Genomic DNA, 25,342 nt, shown 5'->3' on the forward strand with positions numbered 1-25,342 from the left:
TCTTTGGTACTTCCATTAGATTGTTCATCCATCTGAAGTTTATTTTAGTTTAAGGTGAAAAGTGTAGGTCCAACTCTTTTTTTTTTTTCCCTGATGACTTTCTTGTCAACATGAATTTTTTAAAATGTCATAATCCATTCTGTCCTATATGAAAATAGCTAATACCAATTAAGCCATATGCATTCTGAGTTTTCTGTTAACTTTTATTGCTCTGAGGACTCTCTGTTTTTGTATGATCAGGAAATAATCATTTATAAAGTATCATGGCTTTTAAATCAGGCTGCAAGAAGCAGCCAGTCATGTGATGTTGTAGGCTACCGGCTCATGGTGTCTTACTTTAGTGTTCTACTCCCTCTCTTATTGCTTCTTGCAAAACACCATTATTTCTTTGTCTCCTGGTGAGAAAAGTGCCACTTGAAGATTTCTATGGAAAAATTTAACTAAATCTTGATACTGACTTGCATTTTTATTTATGAGCAGTTTGCAATCCACATAGTTTTGTCAAGTTACTGTTTAAAGTATTCCTTGAATTTATTGTACAGTTGGTTATCATTTTTGAAGTGACATGCACTTCTTAGTTTTATCTGTTTACATTTACTAAAAGTGTTTGGTAAGATTTTGGAGAGGGGTGGTAAGAACACCATGGCTGCATTACCCATCCAGGCCATGCGATTAGCAGATGAGGTGTTTATGGTTTATGGTCTTGGAAAGGAAGCCACTTTCTGGAAGAGTTCTTACAGAGCATTATCCCTGGTGAAGCCTTCATTGGTGGGTGGAAGATGGGATGTGCCCAGGCAAATATTTCAACTGCATAACTGGTGTTATTTGCTGTAAATGCATTTGAAAGTTGTATCAGTTATGGTGACCTGTGATTTATAAGATGAAAGAATTACCAGTGGGATTAACCAGTTAACTGCCACGCGTCCAAAACGGAAACCATCCCCACACGCCATAGACGCTTATGGTGTACAAAGGGTTAACAGACATATCTTCAGATTTACAAGGCTTTCAGTCTGGAATTCTTTGAAAACAAAAGAATTTGTTTTCTTTTGCAAGATGTTACTGTGAATGTTCCTTGACAATTCAATTTATCTAACAAATAAGTAGGAAAGTATAACTAAGAACAATTAATGAATTGTTTAAAAGTAGGAAGATTTTATGGAACTCCAAATAATAAGAACTGATAGTATTTGTAGTAGAATGTGTGCTATTTTTTTCTGTTTGCCTGTTAATAAGTCATTTAAAAGTCCTTGGATTTTTCTCTCCATCTTTAAAACTAGAGGAGGAGGAAAAACAATAACAATAATAATAATAATAATAATAATAATAATATATGCTTATTCTGCTTTCCAGGGTTGTTTTGAGAATTCTAAACTACTATATGTTAATAAAGATGTAATATAATTTTGAGAATTAATAGACCATATACTACATGTAAATAAAGATGTATTTTATTATAAATGTTCTAACTTCCTCCTTTGGTTTTGGGAAAAATATGTTTCATTGAGGGTATTGTGTATGTACAATTATTTAAATTCTTTTTTCTTCAGTGATTTTTCCTTTTAAACTGCTGGTTTTTAAATTATGAAACTCTTGCTATTTGGCACATTGACATTGACAATGCTCTTTGAACCTGTAAAGATTGTGATTAAAAACTTTCGGGTTTACAGTCACTTAATATTGAACATATCTTTTTCCTTAATGAACCAATTCTGAAATTTCCTTCAGTGCACAAAAGCTTAGATCTATAGATTTTCACTGAACATTGCAAAGTATCCTCTTTGGGTTTGACATTCCCAACTGCATGGTCCTTGTTCTTTTGAATTTTAACAGTTTTATATTGCATTTCATTGCCAAGATTCATAATAGCTAGATTACGGAGGCCATTCTGACTCCATTTGTTTCTTCTGAAGTGCATGATGTGTGTGCTGACCTGAACATAGCCAAGCACAAAAGAATCTCATACACCTTTATGATTTTCCTCCTCAGTATACAGAACACATGTGATATGTATGTAAGCATATCAGGTATTTGTTAATGATGATAAAATATGTAGTTTATTCATATTTTTATATTTGATATGATAATCATGTAGTGTTAATTACTACAAGTAAAGATTTCTCCTAGGCTACGGTAAAAGTATTCATCAGTATTGATTTTAATAACTTTATCTCAGAATTCTTAAAACTTGAAAAAATTACAGAAGTAGAAGAAATTCAATTCCTGGTATTTTAGCAGTTTTGCTACATTTTTTTAAATTAAAATTTTAAAACTTCATTGGCTACAATATAATTTCACTCCAGGGAAATGAACTATAAAATACTATTTTCATTATGCTACAAAAATCTGTCATATTTTGCTATGCTTGAATATATTTTCTGATTTATTCATGAAATTGGTGATGCCTTATTCATTAATGACTCTATATGATATTTATTAGGGGTTTGCAGGCATAGTGATTTATTTAAAAAGCTACAAACAGATCAGTGAGCTGCTATAAATAAACCAGGTTTGCTCCTTTTCCCCCCTGTAGGCAGAGCTCACAGTTTGGAGACGAAAAAACATTTAATGACTCATCATTACTGGAAAATCTCCAAAATAATCATGTAAGTGACATAAAATCATTATATTCTAATTAGTGAGTGAAAACTAAATGTTCATATCTGTAGTAATGAGCATTTCTCTGAATTTCTGTGGGGGTGTTTTAGTTTTGTGATTATTTTTAATAAATTTTGAAATCTGTTGCTAATATTTTTAACTTGGCCAACATGGTTCTTAGATAGTCAGTTTTCCTATTATCATTATCAATATTCTATCTTGTAACAATGTCTTATATTAAATAATATTAGAACCCTCTTTGTTTGAAAGAACTCACTATTAACCATTTCAAAATATCTGTAGAAATGGATTACCTGCTCAAAATGATAGGCCATTACCAACTATACACAGTAAGAACTATGGATATCTTTATCAATTCATTGACACTCACTAAAGCTTCATCAGATTAGGTGGTAGGGTTTCCTGGCCTTTAAGCCCCAGAGCTTTTTCTCACAGTTGCTTTAATATGTGCCCAGCATGCTCCCTCTGAAGTACGGGTGAACCTACCACCTGTGCCTCTGGATGGCGCTCTTGTCATGTGTTTGCATGCCTATTTTTGTATCCTTTTTTCTTACGAGAGCCTACAGCAGCCTATTAGCTTCAGGATCCACAAAACCTAGACCTAGACCTCTTCTTCCCTCTTGTGCCCTCAAGTTCAGTAACTTTCACCACCACCTGTCTTAATTTTTCTTCCTAGGAACGTTAGGGTTGCTTTTGATACTAACTTGTCCCTCCATCTCCAGTCAATGGAGTCACCAAGTCCTTGTCAATACTGACTTCTAGAATACGTCTCAAACATCGTCTTTATTCTCTCATTCACTACTTGAGTCCAGAGGACCAGCATCCCATCCCCTGTGTGAATTACTGGAATGCCTCCTAACCGTTCTCCTTGGTTTCCTTTCCACTTCCTTCCAATTTTCGATGCCCAAGACAACTGCAGTGATGCAAGTGGAAATCAAGTCCCACCGCTTCCCTGTTCAAAACCATTGTCCGGTTTCCCTCTTACCTACAAAGATCTGGGCCTGCCTGTCACCAGTCTCACTTGAAGCTGCTCTTCCCTTCTTTTTCCCCAGGCCATGCTGGTTTCCCTTTATATTCTCAAACACACTTCATTATTTCCTTCTTTAGGATCTTTCAGTCATGTTAGGTTCCTGTTTGATGAAAAATCTCTGCTCAGTTTATCATGCAGCTAAAACCTCACAGGCTTAAATATTTCATTATCTTCAGAACAACCACAAACTTTCCCAAATCACGTTGCGTGTGTTTGCACATTCTCTTCTTTACAGCCCTTTTCACTCTATAAATAGATTATACGTGTATGTTTATCTGTGTTCTGGGTCCTTGTTCTTTTGAATGATCAACCAATGAGCAACACTGGCCAGGCTATTTTATTTTTTGTCCAACAGCATAGAGAGATTTTTTTATTTAATTTGAATGATATTTTTCTTTGTCAAGAGCCAGGCAGGCAGATATTTAATGTGAGATCTGGCTTCTTTTCTTCTATAAACTAAACTCCTTCCAGAAAGTATTTACTTTCATGTCTTCCTCAGGTCACACGAGTCCATCATACATGGAAACTGCTCAATCATTTCTTTATTTGGTAAAAACTGTCAGTTAAGGTTGCCAGTTTGGAGAGAGGGAGAACAAGGCATTACAGAGGAATCCCCTGCTATCATCAACTCAACCCAGAATAGTCAACCACAGTAAGATGAGATGCCTAAAATTTAAATCTGGTCAGGGCCTGGCCAATGTGGCTTTGGGTTTTGAATTTTAAAGGTCTATGAACCAAGAGGTCTCTGGTTGGATTCTAGGTCAGGGCACATGTCCAAGTTGTGGGGCGTGCAGGAAGCAGCTAATCATTGGTGTTTCTCTCTCATCAGTGTTTCTATCTCTCCCTATCCCTTCCTCTCTCTGTAAATAAATAAATAAATAAATAAATAAATAAATAAATAAATAAATAAATAAATAAATAAATCTGGTCAGGAATTAGAACCAGATAAAGAACATTTTAGTATTTCTCTGTCTTCTAAGCCCAGTATTTGACCATATCCACTTTTTTTTCACTGTACTCTTTCTATTTAACGACACAGAGTTGTCTTGTATAAATGTTTACAAATTAATGAAAGAGTACAAGAATGAATGATTTCAGTTAAAAATATTTTTTCTTTATCATAATGTTGTCTTTTTAGTTAGCTAATGAAGGAATGTTGCTATCATGAGTGTCAGAATATTTAAGTGAGAAGGTCTAATGTCGGTTATTTCTTACAGCCAACTGCATCTACGATCTGTGAATTTCTCACCATGATGGCGGTCTGTCACACAGCAGTCCCAGAGCGAGAAGGCGACAAGCTCATTTACCAAGCAGCATCTCCAGGTACAAATGAAGCAATTGTGATGGATTTTTTTCCCGTGGAAATTTTTTCTTGAGATTGTCAATAAAATCAATTTAATTTGAAAAATTAAAATAACCAACTTAAGTTTTTTATTTTTTTAAATATATTTTACTGATTTTTTTACAGAGAGGAAGAGAGAGGGATAGAGAGTTAGAAACATCGATGAGAGAAAATCATCAATCAGCTGCTTCTTGCACAACCCCTACTGGGGATATGCCTGCAACCAAGGGATGTGCCCGCAACCAACGTACATGCCCCTGACCGGAATCGAACCTGGGACCTTTCAGTCCGCAGATCAACGCTCTCCACTGAGCCAAACTGGTTTTGGCCCAACTTAAGTTTTTTAAATTAAAAAAATCGTTTACTAATTAGACAAACCTTGACTCTTGGAATTAAATATATCTAAATGTTAAAATATAAACCTTTATACAATTTTGGTAGATGATATAACATAGAAATTTGAATAACAAAATTCAAGCAAGCGAAAGTATTTTTTATATGCACATGGTAAATTATCCCTTCTTTCAAAAAAAAAAAAAAAAAACTTAAGTAAAAAGCTGTTTTTGCACATAAGCAGACAGAAAGAAAAGGAAGGTCTGTTTACCTAAAGAGTGTGCGTTTTAGAGCACCAGTTTTGCTTCCCTCTTTGGGGAATGATAATCAATAATAGATTGTTGTGAATTTATTTGGATGAGGATGGTTTACACATTTGAAGGGATTCCATAACATAATATATTAACATAGTTAATTTTTGAGCTTAATTTTAGACCTATTTTCAATGTAAATTTGGGTAAATAGTCAATCCAATTATTATAAGTTTTTAGGAAAGAAGGAACACACTTCGGAGAACTTTGTTAGAAGGATTTTAAACTGTATTCTAAACCAGTAGCTGTAACCTAGTAGAATGTACCAAATTCCTTCTAAGTATAAGAAAAGTTACATCTCACATTGCTGGGACAGAAACTATATGAACATTCTCTTATCCCACACCCTACCCTCAGCAACAAGAAGTTTTAAAGTAGCATGGTGATGACAGTACTAGTAATAATATATGAAAAAATCAAGCCTCCATTCCTTTATATCCATTTAAGTCAAATTCTCAATTAGTAGTGTTAGCTTTTCTACAATCAATGTTTTAGGAGAAAAGACATAGAATGTAAGAAGGCAGTTTTGTGTCATTCATTTTGAGAAAGACGTTCCTAGAAAATATGCACATGTACATTTTCATTCTTGTTTACAAGTAAGACTGAGTCTTAATGTTCAGAAAAAGGACTCTGGGTCTATACTGATCTCAGATTATCATATTCATTCCTTTGGCATTGGTATATAACGTTAAAATAAATGGATTGCATAACAGAAGCCAGAACAAGAAGAATTTTAATGCTTTAAAAATTAAACAGCACCCGGCCGAGGTGTCTCAGTGGTTGAGCATTGGCCTATGAACCAAGAAGTCACAGTTTGATTCCCAGTCAGGGCACATGCCTACGTTATGGACTCAATCCCCAGTATGGGGCCTGGAGGAGGAGGCCGATCAATGATTCCCTCTCATCATTGATGTTTCTAACTCTCCCCCTCTCTTTTCCTCTCTGAAATCAACAAAACATTTTTTTAATTAAACAGTAAATTATAGTATAGTGATGTATTTCTCTGGTGTTGGGAATAATTTTTATATCACCATGTATTTGCTTTCACCTATTTTTTTCCAAAACAGATGAGGGAGCTTTGGTCAGAGCAGCCAAGCAATTGAATTTTATTTTCACTGGAAGAACACCTGACTCAGTGATTATAGATTCAGTAAGTTATTTACTTTTAAGTCTTTTTTTCATCAAAGTAAACATATGTATAGCTTTAAAGATAAAATAATACCAAAAGGCTTGTTTTAAAATAGAGGTTCCCTACTCTAGAGGCAACCACCTTCTGTTACTTTATGTCTTTCTTCAAGCATTTATACATCTCATATTTTCAAAAAGTATATGTGATTAATGATACTCAGTTTCTTCAATATTATACATGCCTATTGACTTTCTATTATATTTTGTTAAGTGAGGATTTATCTCTTCTGACTCACCATCTCTTCCCAATCTACACCAATAAAAGAGAAATACGCAAATTGACCATACATTTGTAATGCCCACCAGCCAGTCAGGAGTGGGTATGCAAATTAATCCAACAAAGATGGCAGGTTAATTTGCATATGCAGGCACGGAGCAAAGACTGAAGATGACTAAAGACTGAAGAGGCTTGGATTCTCCACTGTGGCCAGAGCAGAGAAGCCTTAAGACTTGGCTTCTCTGCTGCGGCTGCAACAAAGACCTGGGTCCCGGGTGCTGGAGGAAAATTGGTGCTGGCAGCCAGGGTAAGGAAGGCCTATTGCATGAATCTTCATGCAATAGGCCTCTAGTATTATTATAATTGTATTACAATTTTTGGTTAAACAAGTATTCAGATCCAGTTTATTAAATGTTCAAAAGACTTAAACATTTATCAAAAGAAGACATGAAAAAACATTGTTAGTCATTAGAGAAATGAAAATTAAAATTATAATGAGATACTACTGCATACCATCAAAAAACCTAAAATAAAAACTGTTGCACCAAATGTTAATGATAATATAGAGGAAGTGGAGTACCCAGATATTTCTAGTAGACTCACAACATGATGCAATCCCTTTGGAAAACCTTTTAGAGTTTTCCAATACAAGTAAACTTGCACCTGACCCAGAACTTGTTCTCATGGTTGCCCAGGAAAAATGAAAGTTTATGTCCACAAGGCAATGTCTAATGGAATGTTCTTAGCAGCTTTATTCATGGTAGCCAAAAACTGGAAACAAACCAGATGTCCATCAGTAGGACAATGGATAAACAGATTGTGATATACTTATACAATAGGATATCTAAACAGTAAAAAGGAATGAATTATTGATTCATCAACAGCATGGATAAATCTCAACATCATTGAGAAAAAAAATCAGGCACAAAGGAGTGCATAGCCTTTGGTTTCATTTATAAGCAGCTCAAAATCAGGCAACAGTGATTTGTGGTGATAGAATTGAGAGCAGTGGTTGCCTCAGAGTCAGGGAGGAGGTTGTTTGGGAAAGGGCACAAAGGAATTTATGGGGTGATGAGAATATTCGGTATCTTGTTTGAGGTGATTACACCAACTATGCCTTTGTCAGACTAAATGAATTTCATTGAACTATACATTTAAAAAGTATGTACTTTATGTATATAAGTTATATCATTATAAATCATTATTTAGTGTTTATATTATTACACCTGTAGCCATATGCCTAGCTCAACATTGCTATATTCAGTATTTTCTTGTTTTAATTTTATTTCCTGGCTTAAAATTATTTCCTGAAAATATGTTTCCTTTTATTTCCTAAAGATAAATGTGTACATTTTTAAATTGCTTATTTTCCTTTCTTCCTGTTGCTGATTGCCTTTATACCTTCTTATACACCTTTATCAGATAACCTGCCAGTTAGTTAACCAATTCTTAAGACATCCTTCTTGAAGTCCTCCATTCTCCTTGGTCTGGGCCATTTTAGTCCTAAGGCTGCTTCCATGGCATTTGACATTCCTTTAGATTTTTCTCCTGTTTAGGACTTTTCCTCTATATCAACCCTTCTTTCTCAGTGAACTCCCTGGTTTTGAGGGAGCACATGATCTGTGAGTTTCATCAGGTTAAAAAGTTGTCCCGGAAGCGGGGGACACAGGAGTGATAGCCCTCAGCAAGCCCAGCTCCTTAGCTCTCGGATGCCCTGGCTGACAGTCTTACTCACAGATGTCACCCTGGAGCCACTGTCCTCTATCCCCTTTATTTCCCGTTAGTCTGTGCTCGGCCTCCTATTTCCTAAAGGCCACGTCTCCCTGGTTCTTGGTTTACTCTTTCGTTTTTGTGGGACACATTCTGTAGTGGCTTCTTGAGAAATGGTACAAGGGGAATGATTTATTTTTTTTTCTTTCTCTCGAGTCTAAACATTTTTTTTATCTTAACCATTATGCTTAATAGTTGATAGCCTGCCTGCAAGTAGAATGTCAGGATGGAAATCATTTTCCTTAAGAATTTTGTTTGCTTCACTGTCTTCTGGCGGCCAGCACACTTAGTTGAGAAATCAGAACCCATTGTGATTCCACATATTTTCTGACTTGCCCTGCCCTGCCCCCCTGATGATTGTAGGATCTTCTTTGTCCTAAGAGTTCTGAAATTGTACAATCCTATGCCTTAGTGGGAATATTTTAACCCATTTTACTGAACACTGGGTGAACCCTTTTCCATTTGTATGCCATCCCTCAATTCTGGAAAATTTTCTTGAATGATTCCATTTTCCTTCTTTTTGTTCTGCTCTCTTTAGAATTCTTGAACTAACCTTTTCACTTCTTTTCAGGCCTTTGCCTTTTTGTTCTACTTCTTGGAAGTTTTTCTCAACTTTGAATTCTTGCCCTTCTTTTGATTTGTCTTTTCATTTTCCCTGTCATGTTTTTGATTTCCAAAAACTTTTTTTTTTTTGCCCTGTCAGTATTTCTTTTTTAATAGTATGCAGTTTTTGTTTCATGCATTCATACGTTATTTCTCTGAGAGGAATAATGATAGTTATTGTAGGGAGCTGAGTGGGTTGGGGCATGAAGGCCCAGCATCCAGCATCGGGATAACAATGCCATGTCTTCAACTGCGCCAGTCAACTTCTAGACGAAAGACCCTCTTTCACCCTGGTCTTCTGCTGGTGCAAGAAGGGCCAGTGTTTGGGATGCTCCGACCCAGTTCTTCCTATTTTAGACCCCTCCTTTCACTTCCTGGTCCTAGAGCTGTCTGGCATTTCACTTCCATAGACTTTGAAGGATGATGCAGTACAGATCAGGTTGGTTCCCAGCTTTTCAGTGGCTGCTGTGGCATTTGACCTTCCTGTTTCTGCTAAGTAAGATTCCACTCATTGAGCTCTTTTCAAATTGTTGGTGCTATTGAGTTTTTCCCCCCTGCCATTAGAAGTGTCTTTCTTTTTAAGTGTTTACTATCCTTTTAGTGGGACTTTGGGAAGGATGGAAATTAAGTGTGAATGTTCAGGCTACAGTATGGTCCCAATGCCAAGGTTGCAGGTTCAGGTCAGGGCACATACAAGAACCAACCAATGAATACATAAATAAGTGGGACACCAACTTAATATCTCTCTCTCTCTCTCTCTCTCTCTCTCTCTCTCTCTCTCTCTCTCTCTTTCTCTATCAATAAGTAAAACAATGGGAATGTTCAACCTTCCATCTTAACCTGTAAATTTGTAAGTTCAATAAAAGATGATATATTTCAAAAGGGACGATTTGTTGGTGTTGACATTTTTTTACATTAAAATTTCATGACTAAGGTTTATTTCCAAGAAGGCAAAGAAACTTCCAACTTTATGTAATCATAAAATTCCTTTTCTTTGTAGCTGGGGCAAGAAGAAAGATATGAATTGCTCAATGTCCTGGAGTTCACCAGGTAAAAACATCTGCTCTGTGATTTGTGTGCGTAAGATAAATGTCTGTCTAGCGTTATTTTTCCCTTTTTACATAAGTAGGAAAGTAGGCTTTATTTTCTTTAACTGAACTTATTTAGACAAAATATTGCACTAACATCTCGGGTACAATGTTTAATTTTCATAGCTGCAGATAAATCAGAAACAGCTTCCTTCAGAATGTTGCCATATAGGACGCCTGAAGATAGTATAAAACTATTTTTCAACATGACTGTCTGCATCACAACCGAGGGATATGGGACCAGGAGTCTTGCGGCTAATGATCTGGAAACATTGTTATACTTAGAGGGACCAAGATTGATGTGGAGTGAAGATGAATCAGAGTTAAGATCCCACAATCCTAATTATGTGCTCATTATACCTAACGGTCGCTGGGATTCCGGAAGACATATCCATGTCTCTGCTAGGCATCAAACCAGTTACTATCTGGTGGGAAAGAGCAGAAAGCAGAGAGATTATTCTACTTGCTTCCTTTCTTAAAGTCAAATAATGAAGGCCTTCTGTTATAATCAGTGATGTATCTGGGGTGTAGGCTTTTTATTCCCACGTGCCTATTTAGTTTCCCAGCTGACCTACATTCTTGGGGCAAATAGTCTTCAGCTACAGACAGAAGGGCCTTTAACGGTTTAATTGCCGTTCACGGGGCCAAGGGACTGTTTTTCCTGCGCTCCCTTGTATTATATCTATGAAATATTCATAAATAGCCTATCAATTAGCATATGGATATGTTTGTGTATTGGCATACACCGATAAGCCCTGTGCTAAGCGGTTAAGTGCCGTGAAGAAAAAGAAGGCAAGGTTGTGAGGTTGGGCTTTTTCAGGATGCTTACGGGTGATGGGGGTAGGCATAAGGGTGAAAGGGGAAAAGGTGAGTAAGGTGGTATTAAAACAGGCTCCTGGAAAGACATCGGTGGTTTAAATTAGGCTGATAGTAGTGAAATTGATAGAACCCAGGTACCGTGAGGGATGTCAGGGGGGCTTTGGGGTGGATTGGATGTGGAAGGGAGGAATTAGAGTCTCAGGTATGAATAGCTGGGTAGATAGATAGAGGTACTGTTTACACAGGTGGCAGGTATAGAATAGGAACAGATGTGGCGGGTGACATGTTTGCATTGTAGATGCCCGTGAGAAACACAAATGGAGGAGTCAGAGGTAGGCAGCTGGGTATAATGGCCTGGCGCATGGAAGAGAAGCCAGTGGGAGAAATAGAAACTCTGAGGTCCTGGGCCTGTCCGTGGTGCCCAAAGCCATGGAGATGAGTGGGATCTGCTGGGTATAAAATAGAGAAGGAGGGGAACAAGAAAGGCTGAGGATTGAGCCCTGAGTAACTCCAAATTTAAGGGCTGATTAGAAAATGGGGAATTGCCTTGTTATTAGAGAAGCAGAGGATAGCGGCACAGAGCCAGGGGAGGAGGATGATTTCGGGACAGTAATGGTCATCTGTGTGAGAAACAGCGGCAAAGTCAGCTCAGAGGAAGGTTGAAAAGCAGGTGTGGGATGTAGCCATTCCGTGCAGTGGTGAGGAGAGACCATCGTTTCTGTTTCTAATGACATAACAGTTCATCCTCAGCCATACCGGCTTAAATGCCGTTGTTGCTTTCTCATCTGAACACATTGGACCAGAGCGCCCCTCTACCCTGGTGGGTACTAACTCAGGCAGGTCTCTAGGGAGCTGTTTCGTCAATTATCCCTCTGGGGCAGCAGACGGTACCCTCCGGCCTTAAAAACCGTAAAGGAACTTCCAGAGGTACCCCACTGCACGCCCAGGGGAGGGTTTGTATCCGTGGTCACATTTCAGTCAAATTTATTTTTTCAGTGTGCCTCTTAAAGTATATGAGGCATGACACACATGTCGATGCGTATTCTCGGGATGATGACACGTTATGGAAAACCTTTTCTTCCAGCACCAGGAAAAGAATGTCGGTGATTGTTCGCACTCCATCCGGGAAGTTACGACTCTACTGCAAAGGAGCCGTAAGTTTTTATTTGTGTCTTTTGCAGGTTTGATTTGTGGTGGTTCCTAATGTCTATGTTAAGCACTCTGCTGTGGAAATACAGCGCAGATGTTTAGCATGACGTTGCTGACATCCCCTTTTGTTGGTGTTTTATAGAAATAGTGCTTGGTCTCTTCTGGTGCCGTGTGGAATTCCTTCTGGGCCAATTTGGTGCTTTAAAAAAGTGTGGCCTAGGTTATTCATATAATTTAATTTTTGATACATAAACTTGAGGTGTATATTACATAAAGAAGATAAGAGACACTTAAATACAGAAAATATTCTTAAATTGTATTAGAGAATACAATTTGACCACCAGTTGAATTTGAATTTTTAAAGACCACTGAAATGGGGGGGTGGGGATTGGATCAGAATTATTGCAATAATTTCTTCATGTGGCAATCGCTATTTGTCTTGCATCGTTTTAAATTATAACAGAATTTTTTATTGTTGGTTGGCTTTGGTATATTGGCAGGTCAGATTGGCAGAAACAGCAATCTTTCATTCTAATTTGATTTTCCTAGTTAAAATATCTTTCCACTCATTGAAAAATAAGAAATCTACTGACCAGAGCCTTTTTTGTTGTTCTTAAAATTGGTCAGGATTTTCCTTCTGAATTATCCTTTTTAGGTACCTTAGTCTACTTGGACTAGTCAGGTAACGTACCAACTTGGAACTTTGCAATTTTGAATATAATAATAAAAAAAAAAACCACCTCACTTTAAAAGTCCATGGGACTTGGAAATTGACCTTATTAAGAAGCCCAAGCATCTCACTTAGTTCCTGTTGAGAGTGTTTTTCAATGCCTTGGTTTTAAAGCATTTGGTAGAACTACTTAATGGTGTCTCATGAATTTAGTCTTAGAATGCCCTTGGTTGTTGATCCAAACAATTAACATTTATTTGGTGTATACATTTTATCTACTAGACTTTGAAGTGGAGTTGGATACAGGAAGATAACACCCAAGACTTGTCAGGAGCTTAAGACTAGTCTGAGAAATATATATAAAGAGAAGATGAGAATACAATATTAAGGCATATTGTAAAGATTGCATCTCGATGGTAGCGTTCAATGATAAGGGGATAAAGAGAGCCTTTAAGACTCTCATTTTGAATAGTGGATGTGAAAGTGTCCAGTTGAGTATACCCAACTCACATTTTGTCCTGCTTAGTTTTGAGTAGTCTACCTACAAACTTTGTCTGGGGAATTAAAGCATTGAATACAAAAATAAAAACACTGGATTTCCTTTTCCATAATCACAGACATCATTTGCAAACATTAACTTGCTCATTGCATTGTTTTTCCCCGTTTTCAAATTGCCTATGCAATATTTGTTAAATATTAAAAAGGCATAAGCATATAAAATAGCAAGGCACATTTGAGAACCACATGTAGTTTGGCCAACAACAGCAGAATGTAAGGCTGGAAAGGTGAGTTAGCTCATAGGTCTTTTCATGCCGAAGAACTTTTATGCTTGTTTCTGGATTGTTCTGATGCCATTTAGGAAGATGAGTGAAGACAAGAAAGAGATGAATATGGAGGTGCCAACTGAGGCTGTTGATGATAAGGGCAAAGAGTTGATAAGGATCTGAACCAGGTCAGTTGCAGAGAGGGCTGAGAAGACAGAGATTTTAGTAATCGATTACATGTGGATGATGATGCAAGAGATGGTCTAGGATTATTATCAGATTTCTACTTGGCTGAGTTTACTAAGTGATACCACTTCCAAGATAGAGTGTTGGGGCAACCTCTGGCCCATAAGGTGGAGATAACCTGGGTTTCCTAGGGAGGAAAACTGGGGTGCTAGTATAGACTTAGGAGGTAACAAGTATAAGTGGAAACTAAAAGCAGAAGATGGATGAGAACTCGCAGGAAGAAAATACCACATGAAAAGAGAGCAGAACTAAAGGTGAAACTCAGAGGATCTAGAGGGGAGACTGAAATTTGGAGATGTTTCCTTGGTAGAGTGAATATCCACAGAGACAAGTGCAACACAGTACATTAGTAATAAAAGTCAATTAAGAAGCCATCACTAATACTTCCCAGTCAACATATTGTAGATAGTCTGTTCGTACTTTGATGTATCTCCTCAATTCCAATATCATGGTAGTGATTGATAACAGTATAAGGAGAAAAGAGATAAAATCAGGCTCAAAGCAAATAGGAATAGAAAATCAAAGTGGCACATTGAAATGAAGCGTGAGCTGAGTCGGGTGGGAGTCCCAGGCCCTGGGTTTGGAATCCGGAAGGAGTGGCTGGAGATTGGTTTCTGTGGGGCAAAGGTGGCAAATAGTTATTTCTATAAAATGCAGATGGGAGCCAACTTCTATTCCTTGAAGCTTAAGACAGCGGTGAGCTTCCCAATCATGCAATGAGGCTGAGCAAAACTCATGCCAACCTCTGCTGGGGGTTAGAGACCCAATAGCTTGTAGGCAGAGAGGGAGAAAGCAAAACTAGAGCATGGATTCACTATGGTTGAAATCATCCAGTCTAGCAAAGGATATCTAGGTTCAACATGATAAAATATATATATATATATATATATATATATATATATATATATATATATATATATATAAAATTTTTATTTTCAATTATTTATAATAAAAAATAAATTGGAGGGGAGAATGGGCTACCTGTAAGATAAATTAGAAACCATAAATAAATTTAAGAAAGAACATAAGCAAATGGAATAAACTCTAGATTAGACAGAGTTGAAGAGGTGGGAGTGGAATTAGCAAATTAGAAGGTAGTACCTAAAGAATTCATCTAGAATAGGGGTGGGGAACCTTTTCTCTGCCAAGGGCCATTTGGACATTTATAACCTCATCTGGGGGCCACACAAAATTATCAGCTTACAAATTAGCCTGAAAACATAAAATACACGTTCTCTATATATGTGTTTACTTTTCACATGAAGGGTGGCCAACTGTGATTGTCACTTAAAAACATGCCATTCAATCTGAAGAGAAACCAGAGGATGGAATTGGAGAACATCAAGCTAAGTGAAATAAGCCAGTCAATGAAAGAAAGATACCACGTGGTGTCACTCATTTATGGATAATAAAGAACATTACAAACTGTTGAACAAAAAGATAGATACAGAGACAGTCAAGTATCAAACAGAATGTCAAATTACAGCGGGAAGGTTAGGGAGAGGTGGGGGAGATAAGAGATCAACCGAAGTACTTGTAAGCATGCATATAAGCATAACCAATGGACTCAAAACTCTGGGGAAGGAGGGCATGTATGGGAGTAGGGGGGCAGGCAATGGTAAGATATGTACACATATAATACCTTAATAAAAAGTGGGGGGAAAACAAACATGCCATTCGGTTCACGCAGAAAGTCACGTTCGGACCCTCACTTTCCTCAGCGCCTTGGAGAAGGCAGAAAGTTCTCCTGTGCTGAGCACGTTTCTCCCGCCAGAATGCCTGGCTGCGTTGCAGAATCTCCTCTCCCTAGCCCTATCATCACTTTGGTTTGCATGATTTTAATCATTTAAAAGATTTTCTTAGTTTTAAAGTGACCCTTTTTAATTTCATTGGAAATGTCATTAGTCTCTGGGAAAAAAATAAATAAATAAATAAGAGTTCCTAAGTTATGCCTTTCATTCTCCGAAAGGAGCCACGCAGGGAAATCGTCGTTTCCTTTGCTCTGCCCCCCTCCCCATTCTGCCACTGACAAATGAAAAGAAATTCCTAATTGAGCCCTGGAATACTCCATCTGCTCTGAGGTCACTGGGTTCCGCGGCTCCCCAGGGCTCTAAATCACCGTCCATTAGTCTGCTTCCAGCGCAGCCCTGAGACCAGAGACCCCGGAGCGGGGATACCACTGAGAAAGTAATTGCAGGTAAATGATTTATGTTTTCCTGGTCTCATAAAACCAGGAAGGCCAAATACTAAAATTCTTAAAATGTTCAACTGAGGCCAAAGAGTAACTGAGGGAACAATAGGCAGTTTATAAAGGGGCAAGACCTCAAAAAACACACGTGATACTCAAGTTAAAGCGGAAAGGAGCTCTAAAGAGAACCCAGTTGTTGGATTTTACAGGCCTAGGAAATGGAGTTCTTAGAGATGCGTCGCACGCAGTAGCATCTTATTATTTTTTAAAATAGGTTTATATTGATTTCAGAGAGGAAGGGAGAAGGAAAGAGAACCAGAAACATCAGTGATGAGAGACAATCATTGATGGATTGCCTCCTGCATGCCCCACACTGAGGATTGAGCTCACAACACAACCCAGCAGGTGCCCTGACCAGGAATCGAGTCCTGACTTCCTGGTTCATAGGTCGACACTTAACCACTGAGCCACACCAGTCAGGCCACAGTAGCATTTTAAAGGCTCTGAGAAGCTGCAGCAGGGCAAGCTCTTCACGTTGAACCTTTTGAGGGCTGGACCATTCTTCTCATTCACCTGTGAGCACTGCCGTGTTCTGCACAACCTTCAGAGACGGGGGAAGGGGAGGGCGGGAGGAGACCCTGCAGCAGGTGGAAGGTGAAGTGCTGATAGAATATGAGATCTTGAATGTTGGAGTGATACAAATGTATTCAGGAAAAGATGAAAATATTGGACTAAAATCTTATTCATTCTTGTCATGGAATTGGTATTATTTTGGGGCAATCTTCTATGCTTTAAAACCAAAGCTGAAAGGAATTGGTTGTTTTTATACAAATTTGCTACCAATAATGTTGCCCACATCAACTTTATTGAACTCAGAATACTTTGTTTAGGTTTATACCTTCTGTTTGTTTTCCAGGACACCGTCATTTATGATCGACTGGCAGAGACTTCAAAATACAAAGAAATTACCCTAAAACATTTAGAGCAGTTTGCTACAGAAGGTGAGTGTAATATTGTAATAGAGCATGATTAAATGTGTTTTTAAAATCATAGACTACGGATACCCTGTGGGGTCATTGTTATGATTTCACTTAGAGATTCCAGAAGCCAGATAATGATTAGGGTAGGTTATTTACATCATACTATATGCTATTCCCACCCATTATCTTCATTTTGCTTTCCTGTATTTATTAAATTTTTAAGAAACTTTGTCCCCTTGGTGTAGAGGCTACAGGGCCTATAAATTGGTCCACTTTCTAGAAAGGGCACTGTTTACAGTTTAAATACTTGACTTTGTATCTCCTTTCATAAGCATCTAGGAAGCCTATATGGTGAGCCAGTCACTGTGCTCGGGACTGGAGTTATAGATACAGAAGGTCTCTGCCTTCCAGGAGCGCTAAGCTAATATAGGCGGTCCACGGAAAATAATAATAATAATAATAATGAAACATTGTCCTTCACACCATGGCAGTGTTTGGGGATTTCTGCCCAGGCTTGGGGGCGTTCTGGGTGAGAGGAGGAAGCTTTAAAAAGGTGATTTTAAGAATTTTGAGTCTTAAAGTAGATGCAAACCAGACAATGGAAGAGAATTGGAGAGAAAGTGATGGAGAAAAAGTGACCAGCATGTGCCAAAACCCTGGTGTGCAGGAAGTGAATGGCAGAGAATGGGGTTGAAAATAATGGCTATGGGATCAATGAGCCAGACTTCAGGGTTTGGAGTTCCTTCTGAGGAACGAGTAAAAGATTTTAAGATTTCTTAAAAGGTTTTAAGAAAGTCACCCTAGACAAGGAGGATGGGTTGAAGGAGTTAGGAATTAAAATCAGGGTGCCACTTTTAAAGGCTAGGGCAATATTAATATACATCTACACTAAGGCTTGTCATTCTTGAATTGGACTTCAACATGTCGCGATTAAGTCAGCGTTTTCTAAATAAGACTTTGTTAGATAAAAATGGAAGTGTCAGACTCCTGACTAAAGCTTTACTTGGTGTTGAGGCGGGTGCTACCTTTTTCAGGGCTGAGGACGTTATGCTTCGCTGTGGCTGAGATTTCGGAGAGTGACTTCCAGGAGTGGCGAGCAGTCTACGAGCGCGCGTCCACTGCCGTGCAGAACCGGCCGCTCAAGCTGGAGGAGAGTTACGAGCTCATCGAAAAGGTGCGTGGAAGGCAGTCCTGTTCCCATAGGAAGCGTGGTTTCCGGGAAACGTCCGTCTCCGCTCATGGGGCTGATGAAATAAAACCCAAATGTCTTCCCATCCCACTTACTGTTGAATTTCCGCTAGTCTAAGCATTGACAGATCTTAATACCAGTTAAAGTTGTTGCTGAAAAGTCTCTGGCATGACTTTGTATGGATCTTTACTCATGTCACACAGTTATGGAGCTGAAACTGAAAGGTAGTTTAGTCTACCAGGACTCCTGGCCTTGCCGTGTGCGTATTCCATTGCTTCTGCATCACTCAAGATACATATGCCACCCTCCACACACATGGACATGCACACACATTACAAATACATGCATGTGTACATATAGTTAATGAATGTGTAGTAATGTGCAATTCAAAATAACAGTAAATATTTTGTAGCTAATACTAATGTGTCAGCCACTGTTGACTTTTATAGGCATCCATCATTTCCGTCACAACAGAAATGTCCTCATTTTATTTTCCAACCAACCAAGGCTATTCAGCCCCAAAGTGATGGATACACTATTATTGATGCTGTTTTAATAGCAAGAAAGCTAACTTCCTTAGTTAATCTCAACAGACATTTTTCCATAGTATTTACTCTGTGCCGGTGCTGTTTGTAGCACTTGAATCTACTTATTCATTTAATCTTCACAACACCGCATTGAGGTAGGTGCCACTAATGACCCCCGTTTTACAGAGGAAGAAATCAAGGCAACAGAGAGGTTAAGTCATTTGGCTGCGATTACACAGCGCCTGAGAGGACAAGCCAGCATTCTCACTCTGGCTCCCGAGTTCATGCTCTTAGCCACTCAAGCATCTTCATTCTAACCTTTAACGTTACATCAAGTAACTTCCTAAGTGCATTGCCCCAGCTGGACTGGAGTGTACTGCATGGAAGCAAGCTTCCTGTTGGCTACCGTTTCTTGGATCTTGCTTTCAAGTGAGCATTTTCACTTTCTACTCCCTGTGTGCCCTCCCCTCTGGGAACAGTCATGCTCCAAATGCAAGTGGTGGTCTCTGTCAGAAACAGTGCCGTCTGTGACTCTAGATCTCATCCTCCTGTCTCCTCAGGGGATAATGATCGCTTTGTTCCTCATATCTCCCTTGTATTTGAACTGTAGATGTGCACTCATAGCAGGAGGCTTGTTACCAATCCACTTACTGAATTTCTTTTTTTCCTAACACGCTCATATATGATGATGCCTTGGGGTATTACGTGGTGAAATAAAAATAATATTTTATTGGTGAAGCCATGACCATAATCTCTTTCCATCTTGCCAACCAAAGTCACATGTCTTGAAGCACAAATGGTATTGATTTGTAACCTTTTGCTTCTCTTACTCCTCAAGAAGTAAAGAAATAAAGCTTTACCCTGTTTGCAAATTCTCCTGTTTCCCTTGCTACACAGCCTGAACTTCTACCACATGCTAATGAGATATCATTAATATACAATAAGTGACAAGAAAATATTTGAAGATAGATTTTAGATATTAAATTGTGTTTGTATGTGCAGCATACTGCAGGGATTTTTGGACTTGAATCTTGAATCTGGGTGTCCTAGAATTTCTAGATTAGATTTTATAGGTTAAACAATAGTCATGGTGGTGTGGTGTGTGTGTTTGTGAGTATATGTATGTGCGTGTAACATCTGTTATTAGAAAGCCTTGTGATTTCCATGTTTAAGTGAAATACGTAGATTATTTCGCCTTTTACCAGCAGATGGCGATGGTGAGTCACATTGCAATTTAAGTTGCCTGGGGAAATGCATAGCATGGATGTGTATAGTTTTAGTTTACAAATACACAAACCTCCCTTGCCTCTTACCTAAAATAAATGGTAAAGGTAATTTAAAGCTACTTCCTCTCTAGTTCGTGATAAGCTGTGGTCTCTAGGTTTTACTGGAAAATCTAAGACCCACAAAGCTTAAGGTTGCCCAGTTCAGCCAGCTTGTTTCAAATTAGGATTGGTTTCCTAATTCATCCCTCCCCCTGAAACCATAGTTTCATCCATTTATTCAGGTTAGGCGGTTAATAGATATTAGTTACCTATTAATATTAGTTATGGGGTAACTAAGCAATTAAGCAAATAAACAATACTCAGCGTGGTCCTCTGAGTGTCGCGGTCTGAGCAGCTTCCTTAAGGGTGTCTGAAGGGAGGCGTGGCTCACAAACTCCATCCAAAGGAAACCTTAGACAGGTGGCAGCTTTTGAAATGAACCTCAGAAGATTACTTTACCAGTTAAAGGGGAGCAGAGGTCTTTTTGGGAGAAAGAATAGGCACGTACAAGAAGGGAAGTCTTTGCAACTGAGAGCTGGTTTTCTGAGAAGGGCTTTTCCCAGCCCTGGTCATGTTGGTACCCCCAGAGACAGGTGATACCATGTCATCATTAGTCTGAGCTCCCTGCTTTGGTAAAAGCAGCCGGGCTTCGCACTCAGTGGGGTCTCGGGCCAGTGACTGCGACTGAAGCCACCTAGGGCAGCAGGTCTCAACATCAGACCAGGCCTTGCTGCTGCGTCACCCTGGCTTACACTTAGCTGTCACCCACTGGCTTCTTCCTTGGCTCTTTTAAGGGAGACATGTTGGTTATGTAATCTTTTTAAATGTCATTGGAATCCATTTTTTATGTAGAGCATAACAGTGGCCTTACCACATAAGATAGTAAATTTTAAACTCAGCGTGGTTTGCAAGCACCAGTGGGGTCCCTCAGCCTGGCCTGTGCTCTCTCGCAATCTGGAACCCCTCAGGGGATGTCAGTCTGCCAGTTTTGGCCCGATCCCCATATGCCAGGCCAAGGGACCCCACCAGCGCACGAATCTGTGCACCAGGCCTCTAGTATGCATATAAGATCTTTGGTTAATCTCTTCCCACACTCCCCCCCTTCCCTCTGAGATTCATCAGTCGGTTCCATGTTTTCATGCCTGTGCATTGAGCATCTGCATCCTGATGGTCAGTGTGCATCATAGCTACTGGTCAACCGGTCTCTTAGACTTTATAGATAGATAGATAGATAGATAGATAGATAGATAGATAGATAGATAGATAGAGATATAGAGATATAGAGATATAGAGATATAGAGATATAGAGATATATAGAGATATCCTATATAATAAAAGGGTAATATGCAAATCAATCGAACAGTGGAATGACCAGTTGCAATGTTGCACACTGACCACCAGGGGGCAGTCACTCAATGCAGGAGCTGCCCCTTGGTGATCAGTACACCCCCACAGGGGGAGCACTGCTCAACCACAATGAGGGCTGGCCAGCTCAGAGGCCCGCCTCTGCGGCAGCGCTAAGGGGAGAGGGCCTAAGCTGCAGTCGGACATCCCTCAAAGGCTCCCGGACTACAAAAGGGCACAGGCTGTGCTGAGGACACCCCTCACACATCCCCAAGGAGTGCACCGGTGTCATGCACTGGGCCTCTAGAATGTATATATATACTGTATATATAACAGAGGGAAGTGAGGCTGCTCTGCTGAAGGAGCACAGGGGCGTAGAGAAACCCAAGTTGCTCCCTTCCGCCTCCACCTTGCCCTCATCGTGGTTCACGAGCACAGCCCTGGGCCTCCACTGAGCATAGCCGAAAAACCTCATGCTGTTCCATCTGAGTGGGAAGTTTGTAGAACATGTGCTTCTCAAAATGACTATGGACATCTTCCCTCTCTTTTCAGCAAAAATCAAAACATTTTTATGGTCCCATACAGGAGTTTCTGAGCCTATCTGAATGAATAATGCAGAGTGCCATTGACTTGTTAATGGAATGTCATCATAAAGACATTCCAATGTTTAAAGATTTGTAGAGCTTTTCCTGAAGACAGGAATATTTTTCATATGCAACAAAAGAAGTGAAAATTTTGTAATGCGATTAAGGTTGTACTTTTAAACCCTGCTGTCTATCTTATCCCTTCGATATTGGTTCAAACAAGAAATTCCGTTTTTAAAATAACAGCCTTGGGGCCTATAACCTTTAGCATAGCTGGAAAAAAGTGCAAAAAGACCAAAAACATCCAAGAAGATAATGACCTTTGTGACATTTGTCCCTTGGTTCAGTGCCTTGCCGCTTGCAAACACTAGAATGCATTAAGGAAAGAGGACTTGGGGAAAAGGGGAGTCCTTGGATATTGTTATCTCTATTGATGGTCACTGTTAGATGAGAAGATTTAGGACTTTTACATTCGTCTATAAAACATCCTCTCTCCTACAGTCTGGGCACATTTCGATGGTAAACTTTTCCGAATTTAGAAAAGAATTCTCATGCTGTGGATTATTTCAAGATGGTACCGAACCATCTTGTTTCTGGTACTAAAAGCAGGCCAAGAGGTGACATGCATTACTAGGAAGGCAAAATTTATTCAAGAACAAGAATATCGTTAAAATGCAAAACATATTGTTAGCATCGTAGCAGGTACTTGAGGCGCCCTGGCCCCATTTTGGGAGAATTGTCTCATCCCCTTGGGTGTGTGGACAGTGACACCTCTTTGTCTCTCAGTCACAGCTTGAGAGAAGTTGCAGTTATCTCATGCTTCCCCTCAGCACACTGGAGCTGTTTTCCTTCTCTAACCTTATTCTTTTGATCTTATTCTTTTGAAAGATAATTAATGTATTTGGACGTGTAACTTTAGATTACGAAACCGCTATTGTGTTGGCCTATATTTTTTTAAAACTCAGATTTTTTTTTAAATTAAATTAAGCATTCATTTATTAGTTTTGGGTCAGGAATAATATCAAATAAGAAACCGAGTAATTATGAAGCTGTTTGCTTCAATACCAGTGGCTTCTCTGTAATTCCTCACCTTCTTTGATCTGCCATTTGACATTTCTCCCAACATATTTCTAAGACATGTAGATTCCGCCCCCCCCCCCCCCCGGCCTTGTACTGCTGGGTTTCTTTGAAAATTAATGGTACAGAGGGCTGTGATCATACTTATCAGGGAAGATATCATAATTAAACCATTGGTTGAAATATGAAGGTATGCTTTCCTGGTAAATACAGTCTTTGAAAATTTTGTTATATTTATTTGCTTCAATAGACAAATTAAATTATATCCTTAGCATTGCATAAATTACAGATTAATCACTTACCATCTTTAGGAAAGCAGATTATTTATCTTGAGCACTACAGAGCAGAGAATGAGATATTATACCTGTCTAGATTGGGCAATGATTGGAGCAGTATTTCCTAGTGATAAAATTCTTCTTTCCTTTTTTGTTGTGTTCTGACTGCTCCCCTGAACCAGCTGTTTGTTCTCTCTCTCTCTCTCTCTCTCTCTCTCTCTCTCTCTCTCTCTCTCTCTCTCTCTCTCTCTCTCTCTCTCTCTCTCTCCTCCAGCCTCCCTATTGCCTGAGGCACAACAATATTGAAATCAGGCCAATCCATAACCCTATAGTGGCCCTTATGTGTTCAAGGGAAAGGAAGGATGAATCTATTCAGCAGGCTTCACCGTTCTCTCATTTTAAGAAATGGCCACAGCCACCCCAACCTCCAGGCACTACCACCCTGGTCAGTCAGCCTTCAACACTGAGGCAAGTGCCTCCACCAGCAAAAATAGTATGATTCACCAAAGGCTCACATGATGTTTAGCAATTTTCAACCATAAAGTACTTTTTAAATAAGGTATGTACATTGTCTTTTTGGACATAGTGCTATATTGCACACTTAATAGGCTGCAATATAGTGTGAACATAATGTTTATATGCACTAGGAAACCAAAAAAAATCAGTGGGGCTCGCTGTATTGGAACAGTCACCTTGTTGTGGTGGTCTGAACCCTAACCCACAATGTCTCCATGGTATGCCTGTAATCAGAAGGCTGTATCTTGGCATCCTCCAGCTGTCCTTTGAATCAGATAGCAATACTGTGTTTTATACACATTTTTAAATTTATGCTTAATGTGTGTCCTCCACTAGAAGGAAGCTTCCTGAGGGAGGGACTGTCTTTATGGTATTCATTCCTGTGTCGTTAGTGCCTGCTTCTCTGGCCTCCGTTAATCACTGGATAAGTATTCAACAGATAAAGGAATGATTCAATTAAATGATTTATTCAGAAGCTACATGTATTTAGTCGGTGCTTGCTTAATGGAAGCCTGATTCCCGTTACTAATACATACAGCTCATGCTTTCTGTACATCGAGGATGTTGGTATCAATGTGTTGTCACTAAGGATTAGTTTAGGGATGCGTTGGCCTGGCTACAGTGGCTCGGTTGAGAGCATCACCTTGTGCACCAAATGGTTGTCGGTTCTATTCCTGGTCAGGGCATATACATGGGTCCAGTCCTTGATTAGGGCACATATGGAAGGCAACCAATTGATGTATCTCTCTTTCCCCCTCCCTTGCCTTTTGCTCTCTCTCTAAAATCAATACAAATATACTTTTAAAAAACATGTAGGGATATGTTTGAAAAGGAGCTAGTAATTTTCAAGAATGCATTCTATAGAAATTTAACTTGATCATTAAAAAAAAAAAAATGTCCTTCAAGTTATGCCATATATCAATGTGAGAAGCATATAATGAGAAAGATTCAACAAATAGTCAAACACAGGTCAGTTTCTGTTCTGGGCCCTGGGGCACAGCAGGGGGAAAATAAAAATCCTCATGGTGGGAGATAGGCCTACGCTTATACCCTGGAAATATAATTTCAGACAGGGCGTAGCACCCTGGGCACTGAGATTGGGCATTGAGGTAGTGATCTTTTTTACATTATTTCCTTTACTCCTCCCCAAAATATGGCCAACACTTCTGGGATTTTTTTTTTTCCAAGACTGTCTTGATGTGGAGTAATATAGATCAACCATTACACTCAGCGTGACTAAATACAACA

The 25,342-nt window shown here is 39.1% G+C and overlaps 1 protein-coding gene across 4 annotated transcripts in view; it reads left to right on the forward strand.

Moving 5' to 3' along the window:
* ATP8A1 (ATPase phospholipid transporting 8A1) overlaps nt 1-25,342 on the forward strand; it is a 200,481-nt gene that overhangs the window by 85,492 nt on the left and 89,647 nt on the right. For all 4 annotated transcript variants that reach the window (XM_084900562.1, XM_084900563.1, XM_084900561.1 and 1 more), the window contains 7 exons: nt 2,534-2,606; nt 4,867-4,972; nt 6,703-6,785; nt 10,414-10,463; nt 12,405-12,474; nt 17,254-17,338; nt 18,352-18,491. In XM_084900562.1, coding sequence (XP_084756688.1) covers nt 2,534-2,606; nt 4,867-4,972; nt 6,703-6,785; nt 10,414-10,463; nt 12,405-12,474; nt 17,254-17,338; nt 18,352-18,491 — 607 coding nt within the window. The remainder of the gene's footprint in view (nt 1-2,533; nt 2,607-4,866; nt 4,973-6,702; nt 6,786-10,413; nt 10,464-12,404; nt 12,475-17,253; nt 17,339-18,351; nt 18,492-25,342) is intronic.

The sequence above is a fragment of the Pipistrellus hanaki genome (genome assembly GCF_964339955.1).
Source record: "Pipistrellus hanaki genome assembly, chromosome: 1".
Lineage (NCBI taxonomy): Eukaryota > Metazoa > Chordata > Mammalia > Chiroptera > Vespertilionidae > Pipistrellus > Pipistrellus hanaki.